Source organism: Squalius cephalus (assembly GCF_949319135.1).
Source record: "Squalius cephalus genome assembly, chromosome: 8".
NCBI classification, from domain to species: Eukaryota; Metazoa; Chordata; class Actinopteri; order Cypriniformes; family Leuciscidae; genus Squalius; species Squalius cephalus.
Window position 1 is genome coordinate 28,709,602 of NC_137129.1, and position 13,251 is coordinate 28,722,852.

At 42.6% G+C, this 13,251-nt stretch overlaps 1 protein-coding gene across 1 annotated transcript; it reads right to left on the reverse strand.

Annotated features, from left to right (window-relative positions):
- Window positions 1–1,148: 1,148 nt before the first annotated feature.
- On the reverse strand, window positions 1,149–6,746 carry LOC307163310 (SH3 and cysteine-rich domain-containing protein 2-like; the record flags this gene model as incomplete). The annotated part of the gene is made up of 5 exons (XM_079879349.1): window positions 1,149–1,247; window positions 3,898–4,035; window positions 6,253–6,304; window positions 6,478–6,557; window positions 6,648–6,746. The coding sequence occupies 5 exons, from the start codon at window positions 6,744–6,746 to the stop codon at window positions 1,149–1,151; spliced, it is 468 nt and encodes a 155-aa protein (XP_079735475.1).
- Window positions 6,747–13,251: the final 6,505 nt, after the last annotated feature.

A 13,251-nucleotide genomic window follows, 5' to 3' on the forward strand; every position in this document is an offset into this window, starting at 1 on the left:
TGCCTTGGTTGTATGGAGGAAAATTTGGTTCCTATCCCAGGGTCCAGTGTTAGGAGCTCTTTGCCATTGAATTTTAGCCTGACAGATGCTTCTCTCACGGGCTAGGGAGCGGTAATGGAAGGCCATTCAGCTCAGGGTCATCATCTTTCATGGCACATAAACTGCCTGGAGATGATGGCGGTCTTCAATGCGTTGAGACATTTCCTTCCAGACCTGAGGGGCCATCACGTGCTTGTTCGCACAGACAACACGTCGGTGGTCTCCTATATAAATCATCAAGGGGGTCTGCGTTCACGTCCACTATGCAAACTTTTGATGATGAATTTTGTCCATTTTCTATGCGGGGTCTCCAGGGACCCTGAAGACCATTCTCGTTCCCAAAGCACCATCGACGTATTGCGAGTTCCCTCAAAAAGGAACATCTCAGGTTACGACTGTAACCCTAGTTCCCTGAGTAGGGAACGAGACGATGCGTCACTTTGCTATACTTCCTACATCCCTGTGATCGACTTGCTTTGGCCTTTTTCGAAGCTAGTGCGGTTCTAACCGGATATGTTTTTATCCTTTCCTGGTCATGACATCACCCGCCCGTGACGTTCACTCTCGCCATTGGACTAGCTGAATTGCATGTGCTTCAGACGTAATCACACAGGGGCGTTCCCAAAGCGTCATTGACGCATCGCCTCGTTCCCTACTCAGGGTACCGTTACAGTCATAACCTGAGACGTTCATTAAATTGACTCCTTATCATTTCTATTTAGTTATTAATTTACTTATTGTTATCATTCGAATGGAAGTTGTCACATTATTACTTTTTGTTTGAAAAGCAGAGTAGTTCTGTTTTTCGGAGAAGGGTCAAACCTTAAACCTTCTCCTTTACATTTCTATACCATTATGCACTAGGAATTAAATATGGCAACAGGACATTCATGTGAAATTCAGTATGCTATAGAAACACAAATTGTAAGTATCAAATCAGATCAAACGAAACATGACTCTTCAATGCTGCTTACATTAATGTATACACACATACTGTATGCATGTAGAGAATAATCAAGCACAAAAGGTTTATGTTTAACAATATTACTGTATCATGATCAATGCAGTGATGCTAAAAGCAGCTGTTGCTGACTGTGTTAAATGACCTGTTATATTTCCTCCAGTGAATCAGTCGGCACCAGACCTCTCTTCTTACCACTGCTTAGCTTCAGAAAACCATCCATGTCTTCATTCTTGCCAACACAAATCTATGTGAGGTGACAGAAAAAAAAAAAAAAAAAAGTGGTTTGAAGATGAAAAGGACAAACAGTATAATTAATTGCAGGTTTATGTTCTGTTTTGGTACTCTTATTTTGATTATTTCTTAGTTCTATGTGCTCTATGTTTCTGGTTCCTGAGTTTATTTCCTGTTTATCTTAGTTGACCTAGGTTCCTAGCGTGTGCCTGTTTGTTAAAGTAGAAACCTATTGTGTCCACACATGCCCCTTGTTAATTCACTCATTTAGTCTCTGTATAAATACTCCTTGTTTAGTTTAGTTCCTGGTCCTTTCTTGCTTCTGTACTATGTTGGTGCGTTTTCTCCAATGTGTATTAGTTTTTGTTTATTTATGTAAATAAATATGTTTTGCTGCTGCTAGATTCTTCCTCAATTTTTCTTGGCTCCAGTAGCAACCAACACACTGACTGAAGAATCGGCAGACTATAAAATATGGGCCTCCATGGGCCCTGAGCCCTGGACTCCTCAGCCCATCTTCTCCACCTTGGCTCCACATTCCCTCCACATTCCCCACATTCCCATGGTCCGTCATCCCTCAGGCTCTGCCGGGCTACCTTGTCCCTCTGGCTCCAACTTGGTCTGTCATCACCCTGGTTGCACCACAGACTTCCGGGCCTCTGGCATTCCGGACCTCGTCCCTCCATCCCTTTGTCACCCTGGATCTTTGTTTGCTCAGCTCCACTGAGGCTCCTTGTCTCCCGACTCTACCTCAGGCAGTTGGGCTTCTGCCTCCACCCTGGTTGCTTCCTCCATCGGTTCCGCCATGGGCCTTCATTCTAATGGTTCTTCTCTGTGTGCTCACTAGCTCCTCCCTCCAAGCATCTCCTCCTTGGTTGTTCCCTCTGCCGATTACCCCATGGACACTTCCCACTGTTCCACCACAGACTCTTCCGCCTACCTCTCCTCCAATGGAGCTTTCTCTGTTTTCACCCCCTCCCACCACTACAGTGTAATTTCTATTTCACTTCGCATCCCTGAAGTGTCAGCAGAGGGTGTGTCAACTAGACTACCCCCTGTGAAGGCCTCATCGACACGACAGCCATCAGCACTGATTCTGAAACAAACCTGTCTCCATACCGACGTGATGACTCCGATCTTAAACCAGATGGAACTGGATACTATTCTGATTGTTCTAATCCAATCTGTCTTCTGACCTATAATGCTGCCTGAATCATAATCATACACTGTTTGTTCATTGGCAAGAGAAGAACTGCCCCCCCCCCCCCCCCCCGACTGAGCCTGGTTTCTCACAAGGTTTTTTTCTCCATCTTGCCACCTGATGGAGTTTTGGTTCCTTGCCACTGCACGGGTTCGGGTACCCGCAAATTTTGCTCAAACGGGTGAGAAATATCCAACTGTGTCGGATACGGGTGCGGGTCGGGTCGGACACGGGGGAAACACGGGTCTAAACACGGGTTTAAAACAATCACGTGCAAACGTAAAAATATATGCATATTTTTAGGAACACATCTACATTCATACACACACACACACACACACACACACACACACACACACATATATATTGTTTATTGTGACAGACAAGAATGTATGTTGTGTATGTGTGTACACATACACATACAAACATACATTCTTGTCTGTCACAATAAACTGCTTACTTGCAATTGGATCTACCATTCTCAGCTAACAGTCAGTGTCACCAAATTTATTTTTGTGGTGGTTCTGCATTTTGAACTATTTTATGTGACAAATTATAAGAGCAGTTTTTATATGTCTGACAAATGTATTCCTCTCTGTGTGTGTGTGTGTGTGTGTGTGTGTGTGTGTGTGTGTGCGCGTGTGAGCATTATAATTTTGCATTGTGAATGGTTTTAGCACTGTTAGAAGTGTGCCACTTGATTTCTGTCAAATTTTCTTGATGTGTGTTCTGCGTTGTTTCTGATTTTGATGATGAATTTTCTATGCGGGGTCTCCAGGGACCCCGAATACCACGAGTGTGACTACTTTTTTCATGCTAACATAAGTGCAGATATCATTACAAAATTTTTTTTTTTTTTTTTTTTTATCTAGAAAGGGTTGAGAGCCGTACAAAGTTTCATGCCATTTGGACAAAGATAACATTTATTTCAAATTCAGCAAAAGTCATTTGCGGGTTAAAAAGACCCAGAAGAACACCAAAGGGTTAAATCTACGGGAATATATTTTAGTTTATGCAGTTCGCTACAGTTGCGTTTAGCTAGCTCAGCCTCTGAATACCAGTACGCGCTCTGACTATCCAATCAAAGGACGTGAAAATGCTGATGTTACTGTACGCCTGCTAGATGGCCCAAATGCAGTTAAATCATAATCTGATTGGCTGTTTAAATCTGACTGATTATCTGATTGGTTAAAGCAACAGTTTCATTGCCATTAATTTTAAGCTACAGGCGCCAGCACTATTGATTCTGAAGGCCTCAAGGCAGATTTCTTTGGCCATGGCAACACATGATGGCTGAAATATAATTGGATAAAAGCTCTAAACAGGAGAAAAGCTATGAAATTAAGAGAATGTACTATTAGGAATAATTGAATACTTATTCATGGAAAAAATATATTAAAGTGCAACTCTGATAGTGTTTAGGAAAGCAGAGAAGGCTTATGTTTTATACTTGTATATATACCTGAGCCTCTTTAACAGTCAAGTGACCCAGATCTTTGTTGCCAAGGACACTTTGCGTCACCTTCCAGACACGCTCACTTGGACGTACTCGCTGCACAAAATTAGCAGGGAATAATCCAATTCTATCACCGCATTTTCCCTGCACACACAATACAACACAGCACAGTGATTATAAAAGCTGGTGCTCATTAAGAGGGAAATCAAATAATTAATTATCCTTTATACAGTGTCTCTGAAAGAGTAGATTTGTTATAATTTTATTGGTACAGTATCTTTTATAAGTCATTCCATTTAGTTAGAAAAGTGTAATACATTGGTTGTAAATTGTATTATTTTCATATAATCCTTCAGTCCTTTTGTCTGAATGGCTACCATGCGATTTACCTGTTGATATCATGAAGTGAGTCTTAGAAAGTGAGAGCAGGATTCATGTTCAGAATTTAGTGAAGCAACGACTACAAAGATACAAAAAGCTATAGGGAAAATGACGTGAACAAGAACTAAAACTCACCACAAAACAGCAATATACTTAATACTTTTAACACAAAAAAGTGGGGAAATTTAGTCCTAAGTAGTATTAAAACAGTACACTTACAGGTATACTTCTAGTACATTGATATTAGTATAGTTACTATTATCACAAGTATACTTACTACATAAAGTATATTTAAAATAATGCTTGAGCTTAAGTATACTTAATAAAATGAACTTAAAGTATACTTATTTTTTGTAAGGGCAGGATTAAGAAAACTACGGTGACCGGGAGGGGACTTGTTCGGTTCACTTAGTTTTGTTGTGGCCATGACATGTAAACTCGCGGGAACGTGTTATGAAGTGGTGGCCACGAGATAATTTTTTACATCGGCCACGCAGTGTAAAGTCATGGCCTTGAGATGTTGAGAGAACGGAATATTCTCATGGCAACAACTTCATATGTTGAGGTACCTAAATCTATTTCTCATGGCCATGAGTTAAATGCGTAAACAACTTCCGTGACCATAGCAACCTGGAATCATCAGAAATAGATAGGCCTATAATAATATTTATTTTTGGTTTCACTTTATTTTGATGGTCCCTTTAACACATTCTGTTGACTATAAGTAACGTTGCACCTACATGTCTACTAACTCTCATTAGATTGTTAGTTAAGTATTAATAGACTGGTAGGGTTAGGGTTAGATTAAGTTGACATGTAGTTGCAAAATTACTTATAGTCAGTAGACTGTCTGTTGGAGGACCATCACAATAAAGTGTTGCAAAGTTACTTAGTCAACAACATGTTCAAAAGGGACCATCAAAATGTCAAAAGTGTTACCTTATTTTTTAATAAAAAAAAGAGTGAAATTAAGAAATAATTATATTAACATATTGCCCATTATATTGCGCGTAATGGTGCCTATAGCAGCATTCGAATGAAGAATGAAGTTTAACAATAAATGTTAAAATAATATGCCTTGTACATTTGTATCCATCCAACAGTCTTTTAAATCCATTCACTGGACATTTATTTTTTATTTAATATTTTTATTGGCCTGTTATTAGTATTATTGGTTACATTTCTTATTCATTGTTATGTATTTGCTTTATTTTCTCATTCATTTTCCGTATCTCTTAAGCTTTATTATGTTACTTAAAGTATATATTTTGTAAATACTGTAAATGCCCGAGCAATAAAGTTGTGACTTTATGACTGTATTACCAGTAGCCTATGTGACAATAAATGAGTGCCTGTTTTCATTTGTAGCCACTCGTGCCCGTGACAGCATTCAAATAAAGTTCAAATACTGTTAATATATGTTAATAGAATATTTAAGCTAGGCTAATATATATATATATATATATATATATATATATATATATATATATATATATATATATATATATATATTCATCTCATTGTAAAGTATTTTAAATCCATTCACTGGCTCTCTTGATTTTGTTTATTATATATAATTTTCCATTTGATTTCATTATCTCTTTACCCAAAATCAATGTTATGTATTATCTAACAGCCTGCAGAATATAGCCTATGTTTTGTAAATACTGTAAATGCCTGGCAGTCATGCCAATAAAGCTTTGATTATTTCTGGCCCAACACTTTAGGAGAAGTGACGCAGAAGCACAGAGGACCATCACTTCTCGCGCTTACACCACAAGAACTCAGGAATGTGTGTATAACAGGCCGGAACCAATAGTTTAAACTGACATTGTCACACTCCTTCACATACCATTTTCACCTCTCCGGACTTTGCAAATAGGACTCATTAAAGCAAAGTCTGATATAGAATTTCTCCAAAAGAAACACTAGTATGTGATGCTGCTGATAATGTAGAGCTCTTTACACATGAACACCCACCTTCCACCATTCTTCATTAGAGTCATCAATCACCATAACTCTGTCACCAGGACTAAAATAAAAACAGAGAGAAAGCCAAATGTGATATGTCTCAAACCATCTGTGTAAATGTGTTTATATGCTTATAGACACAGACATAGATTTTTCTATTTTTTTTACTGTGACTTTACTTGTCACATTGGTGTTTGAGAGATTTTCTATCACACACACACATGCTGGACTTACCATAATTCTAAATCTTTTTGCTCGTGAGGGAGAAACTTGTAAAGTGCCACATAAGTGTGAAAGGGGCGAACTTTAGGAACCTGAAATGAAAACACAAAGCAATATCTAATCAGCAGTTTATAATTTAAATATAAAGATCCGTCACAGATTATTCAGAAATGTTACTTTACCTTAGATATCTCATCCAATTCAGAGTTAACATTCTCAGGAAGAGAGACATCTGTAACTGAAAGAGTGTACAGAGTTGTACTGTTAGCAGGTCTGGACATTGTGCTGTGTCAGTAATGTCTAGTCTGTTTGTCTAGAGATCATTAAATTGATCTCATATACATCCTAAAGAAAAAAAAAATATATATATACAGATTGGAAGCCCAATAAAAATAATATACTGTATATAAAAAGAAGCCAAACAGAGTCTATCAAGGTTGATCTCAAAATAACAGAATCATTCTTGTTGTTCTGTGGCATTGGTTCTCTGTAATGCGTGGAGAGAAAGATGACCCAAGAGCGATATGCAGCAATAAAGTCTTTAATAAACAGAGTCAGAAGTCCAGAGGTAAGAACAGAAATCTTCAGTATATAATAATTGACAACGAAAAATCTTCCGGTTAAACAGTTGCCGGGAACTAAACGTAATTCCTCCGTCTAGGCAGCGGAGCGTCTCTGGTAGTCGAGGGTACCGTGAGAATGCCAGCCAACTCCGGGACCTCCAGGTGATCAGAAAGCAACGAGCGCAGTCACAGGTACTCTGTAACAAGCATAGCTTAGTAGCAATTCACAGTGGTAGAACAATCCCCTTACGTGCACAGGACAGGGCAGGACAGAACTTAGAAACGACAGGAGAGGATGCTTCGCAGAGAATTCGTACGCATAGCTTCTGAAATAATCTGGCAAAGAGACAGGGGAAAACAAGGCTAGAAGAAGTAATGATAATTAGGGAAAGCGATGACTGCACGTTTAATAAACAAACTACAGCTGGTTCAAAACGCAGCAGCTCGAGTTCTTACCAGAACCAGGAAGTATGACCATATTAGCCCAGTTCTGTCAAAACTGCATTGGCTCCCTATTAAACATCGCATAAATTTTAAAATATTGCTGATTACTTACAAAGCACTAAATGGTTTAGCTCCGCAGTACTTGAGCGAGCTCTTAACGCATTATAGTCCTTCACGTCTATTGCGATCTCAAAATTCCGGCCAGTTGATAATACCTAGAATATCAAAATCGACTGCTGGTGGTAGATCCTTCTCCTATTTAGCACCAAAACTCTGGAACAGTCTTCCTACCATTGTCCGGGAAGCAGACACACTCTGTCAGTTCAAAGCCAGATTAAAGACACATCTCTTTGACCTAGCATTCACATAATACATTATAGACTTCTATAATTTAATGTTAGGCTGCATAGATTAGGTCAGCCGGAACCGGGAACACTTCCCATAAATCCTGATGTACTCGTTACATCATGAGAAGAATGGCATCTACGCTAATTTTAGTGTCTGTGTTTATCCCGAGGTTTTCCTGCAGCCTGCCGGATCCGGGCCGTATCCAGATCTGACGAAGGACCTTCGCCTGGACCTGATGACAACGCAGTGCTGAAGTGCCAACTAGTCTCTCCCTATGGAGGATCCCTCTACCACTCTACAGATAAGGCGTTGTCGGGAAATTCGTTTCGCGTTCCTACCCCAAAGCAACAAAATAAAATAAAATTCTTTTTCAAAATTTATAAGGAAAGACAAGTACTTTGTTTAGGCTTGGCTTGTAGGGAATTCCAAACCTGCGTATTTTCAAATGCACATAACTATAGAACCCATTCTAAATGCGCATGTGAACGCCATCAGCGTTTCTCACAGGTTCGCGTTTAAAGTCTGTGTAGAGGGAATGGTGTCGTCTTAGCGGCCCCTAATTTAATAACAAATGATCGTTGCGACGGAAGCAAATCAATCAAGACTAACTTTAGATGGAAAATAACTTAACTCTGCTATAAAGCCAAAACAATCTCTGTTACCTTAAATTATACGCTTATCTCTGTGAAGCTGCTTTGAAACAATCTACGTTGTTAAAAGCGCTATATAAATGAAGATGACTTGACTTGACTTGACTGGTGTGGAACTGATGATGAGGATAATAAGTAATGAATGGGAACACCTGGGGATAAGAGCTATGTGTGTGCGTAATGACCGATGAAGTAATCAGGGGTGTGTGTGCGTACATATGAGTGTGTGTGTGTAAATGTGTGTGACCAGAGGGGGGAGACAAAGTAAAGGAAGAACCAGGATCATGACATTCTCATCTGGTAGGTTGTGACCCAACATGTATTCTGTTCGTGGACAGTAAGGAAAAAACAATACCAAATGTGAATAAAATGCAATTAACTTTAGGTTAACAATAGGTTTCAGAAAACCCTGGTTCTCTGGAACATCGAGTGGATAGATCCAGCTACCTTTCTTAAGCGAGCATCGAGGCCCTGTAAGCCAGAGGATAGTCATCTGAAAAGGCGGTGCTTGATCCATAATAATGAGCCTGGTAACACTTAACTAAGTTAAAATAAGTTACATAGTCAGAGATCTGAATGACATGTAGTAACACGCAAAAATAATTAAACTTAGCAGCACATACAATAATGAAAATTTTGCCAAACAAGGATATAAAGACATGCTTAGTGACATGGATAAGCAGGTCCGAGGGAGTGGGGTTTGTTGTTGTTTTTTGGTCGCTTTCTTGGGCCTCTTGGGTCCTTTTTTTTGTCATTACTGTGTTGTGGCATTAAAGTGACAGCTCCCTGGACAGGCTCAACTGGCTTTCCTGCAATACGCCACTTTTCACTATCAGGGAGATATTAAGCCACAGTGCACGCTCTCCGACCACGGAGACAGCTATAGTATGCCCACTATCTTGGACAGCTTGGGATTGTGGAAAAAGAATCAAACTGGAAGAGTAAAACAAACAACACTTTAAATGAGCCAACCCCCCAAGATTACTGTTATAAACACGAGACTGCTGTTATTTTAAGTAATATTTTGACTATTACTCAGAGGTCATCGTAAGTGATACATTCTGTTTGTACTAGCTACTGTGTACAGGCCACCAGGGCACCATACAGACTTTATCAAAGAGCTTGCTGATCGAAATTAGTACTGGCTGCAGAGAAAGTCTTAATTGTTGTTTTATATCCATGTAGATCCCAAGATGCATTGAGATTGGCATTTATAGACATTCTAAACTATTGGAGTTAGACAACACATGTCAGGACCCACTCATTGTCGTAATCATACTTTAGATCACATGGAATCAATGTCGATTCAGTTGAATTTCGCCAGTAGAGCAATGAAATCTCGGATCAGTATCTAGTCCAGTGTATAATCCATTTAGCCAAGGCTGCAAAACTAGAGGTATTTCACATTTTGTGGAAGTACATATACAGAAAGGCCTTAAAACTGCTAGATCTGGTTACTTTTCGACTCTTAAAAGTCTATTATTTGATACAGTGGCTAAATTAATGAGAAATAAAGCTTCAACTTCTTTAATTGCAAAATTGATACTATTAGAGAGAACATTATAACCCTGCAACCATCTACTACAGCATCACATCAGGCATCATGCTATAGACCCCATGAGGAACAATTCCATTAACTCTTTGTTATAGCAGAGGAAGAATTGTTTAAACTTAAACAGTGAACAAGCAAAGACTAAATAACTTGCCACAAATAAGTAATCTCTTACTTATTAAAAAAATAAGTAAATTTTTGCTTTTCATAATGCAGATTATTCACTCAGTGCCAGCCTGTCAGTGACAGCAGCTGCCCACTAGTTGCACGAGTGTGGACTCCAATGCAGTTACCGTGTATGATCACACATAAAAACAGTAGAAACAGCTCGCAATTAAATCCATATCCTACATTTTCTTGCAACCTGATAAAATCCATGGCAATGAACATCATCTGAGATGTTTAATCCACAAGCATTCTAAGAATTATTCCTACTTGCTGGTGTTCACATCAATCCACAAGTCCTTTAAATGAGATTTTCATTCAATTAGATGTAAAAGCAATTATATCCTTTTACGTTAGCGAATGTTGCAATAAATAATAATTGGTTGCAAAACGGAATCCACCCACATGTACTGTATAGCTTTTTGTCTGGTTTTCAGTAACGGTCAGAAAAACGTCTCGGTTACGTATGGTAACCCTCGTTCCCTGAGTCCAGGGAACGGAGACGCCTCGTCGGGGGAGTTCCCCTGACGAATTGGGATCACGCTAGGGAGACCAATTGCCTTCGAGTGAATTAAAACGAGCCAATGAACATTGGCATGCAAGGTTTGCATTCCGCGGCCCGCCTACCAGTGCGGGTATAAGGCGGAATCAAGCGCATACACAAACGCTTTTCGCTGAGGAGCCGAACGGTGTCCAGTCCTCCGCGAAGGTACAGCAGCATGGCGACGGGACGAGGCGTCTCCGTTCCCTGGACTCAGGGAACGAGGGTTACCATACGTAACCGAGACGTTCCCTTTCGTCAGCAGGGAACTCCGACGCCTCGTCGGGGGAGTTCCCCTGACGAATTGGGATCCCTACCAAAACGCCATGGTGCTGGCCCCTTCCAGCGCCCAGCTAAGCTACAGCCCTGCAGCAGTTTCCAGAAATTTTGCGGGAGCTAGCTAGGGAATCACACTGCTGTTCCGCAAGACCCAATCAGTGGATATTGGATAACACTGGGAAAGCGTGCCCGACCCCAAGGATATAATAGGGGGAGGGAACGCTGCGGAAGCTGAGGCAGCCTAGAGGAAGGCCCTCAAATACACACATGTACTAACCACGTAGGGTAGTGAAACATATGGCAGTCCTTGAAGGTAGTCCCAGTCCAGAGGAGTGAGGAGCGTACTCAACAGGGACGACAGAATGAGTCTGTCAAGGGGAAGACACGGCTGAACTGCACGTGGCAATCATGGGTCGCCGCAGGGACCACTGGAAAGGCACCCAGTCTACTAACAACTCCTTACTGAAGGTAGCAGACCTGGTGCCAGGCGGTCCGCAACGCCTGACACCGGAGGGGGTGATGGAGGAACTCACGAGGTTAGCCGTTTGTTGGGTAACCAACGGAGCGAAAGACGCACGTATCCGCTCACGGAATGGCGTCGCAAGCCGACACACCTATTCCCTCTAATTACTGGCCATAGCAAGTACTCGGGAGGAAACAGGTTCCACACGTAGGCTATAAAACCTAGCGAACGTGTTCGGTGTCGCCCAGCCCGCAGCTCTACAATGTCTGTTAGCGAGGTGCCTTGTGCCAGAGCCCAGGAAGCGGCAACACTCCTAGTGGAGTGAGCCCGCAACCTGGGTGGGCAGGGCTCACCCTGGGACTCATAAGCCCTGGTGATAGCATCCACTAGCCAGTGGGCTAACCTCTGCTTGGAGACAGCCTTCCCCTTCTGCTGGCCTCCGTAACAAACAAAGAGCTGATCTGAGGTCCTACAGCTTTGCGTTCTGTCTATATAAACCCGGAGGGCCCGGACGGGACAGAGAAAAGCTAGGGCTGGGTCTGCCTCCTCCTGGGGCAGCGCTTGCAGGTTCACTACCTGGTCCGCGAAGGGAGTGGTAGGAACCTTGGGCACATATCCGAGCCGGGGTCTCAATGTAACATGAGAAAGGCCAGGCCCGAACTCTAGGCACGATACGTCGACCGAAAAAGCCTGCAGATCCCCTACCCTCTTGAAGGAAGCCAATGCTAACAGGAGCGCTGTCTTAATGGACAGGATATTAAGCTCAACTGTCGTCAAAGGCTCAAAAGGAGGACTTTGGAGCGCTCTAGCACTAAAGTTAAGTCCCAAGAGGGTACAGGGTGCAAATCGCGAGGTGGATTTAGCCTCCTAGCACCCTTGAGGAATCTGATGACCAGGTCGTGCTTCCCCACGGACTTACCGCCAACTACATCGTGATGTGCAGCTATTGCGGCAACATACACTTTGAGAGTGGAGGGAGACAGCCTTCGCTCCAACCCCTCTTGTAGGAAGGAGAGCACGACTCTGACCGGGCAAGTTCGTGGGTTCTCCCCGTGGGAAGAACACCAGCCGACGAACAGGTTCCACTTCAGAGCATAGAGGCGCCTAGTAGAGGGGGCTCTAGCTGAAGAGATGATATCTACCACTGCCTGTGGCAGGCCATCTAGAACCTCCGCGTCCCGTCCAGGGACCAGACATGGAGTTTCCAGAGGTCTGGACGCGGGTGCCATAGAGTGCCCCGTCTCTGAGAAAGAAGGTCGTTCCTCAGAGGAATCGGCCAAGGAGGGGCTGTCGCAAGGAGCATGAGTTCTGGGAACCAAGTCCGGGTTGGCCAATACGGGCTACCAAAAGGACCTGCTCCTCGTCCTCCCTGACCTTGCACAGTGTCTGTGCAAGAAGGCTCACTGGGGGGAACGCATATTTGCGTAAGTCCCGGGGCCAGCTGTGTGCCAGGGCATCCGTGCCGAGAGTTCCTTCGGTCAGGGAGTAATACCACTGGCAATGGGTCGTGTCCGGAGAGGCAAACAGGTCTACCTGTGCGGCTCCGAAGATTCGCCAAATCAGCTGGACCACCTGGACCACCTGGGGATGGAGTCGCCATTCTCCCGGAAGGGGAGGCTGACGTGAAAGCTCGTCGGCCACACAATTGAATTCCCCTGGGACATGAACGGCACGAAGCGACCTCAGATGCTTCTGACTCCATAGGAGGAGGTGGGAGGCGAGTCGCGACATACGACGGGAGCGCAGACCACCTTGTCGGTTGATGTACGCAACGGTCGCAG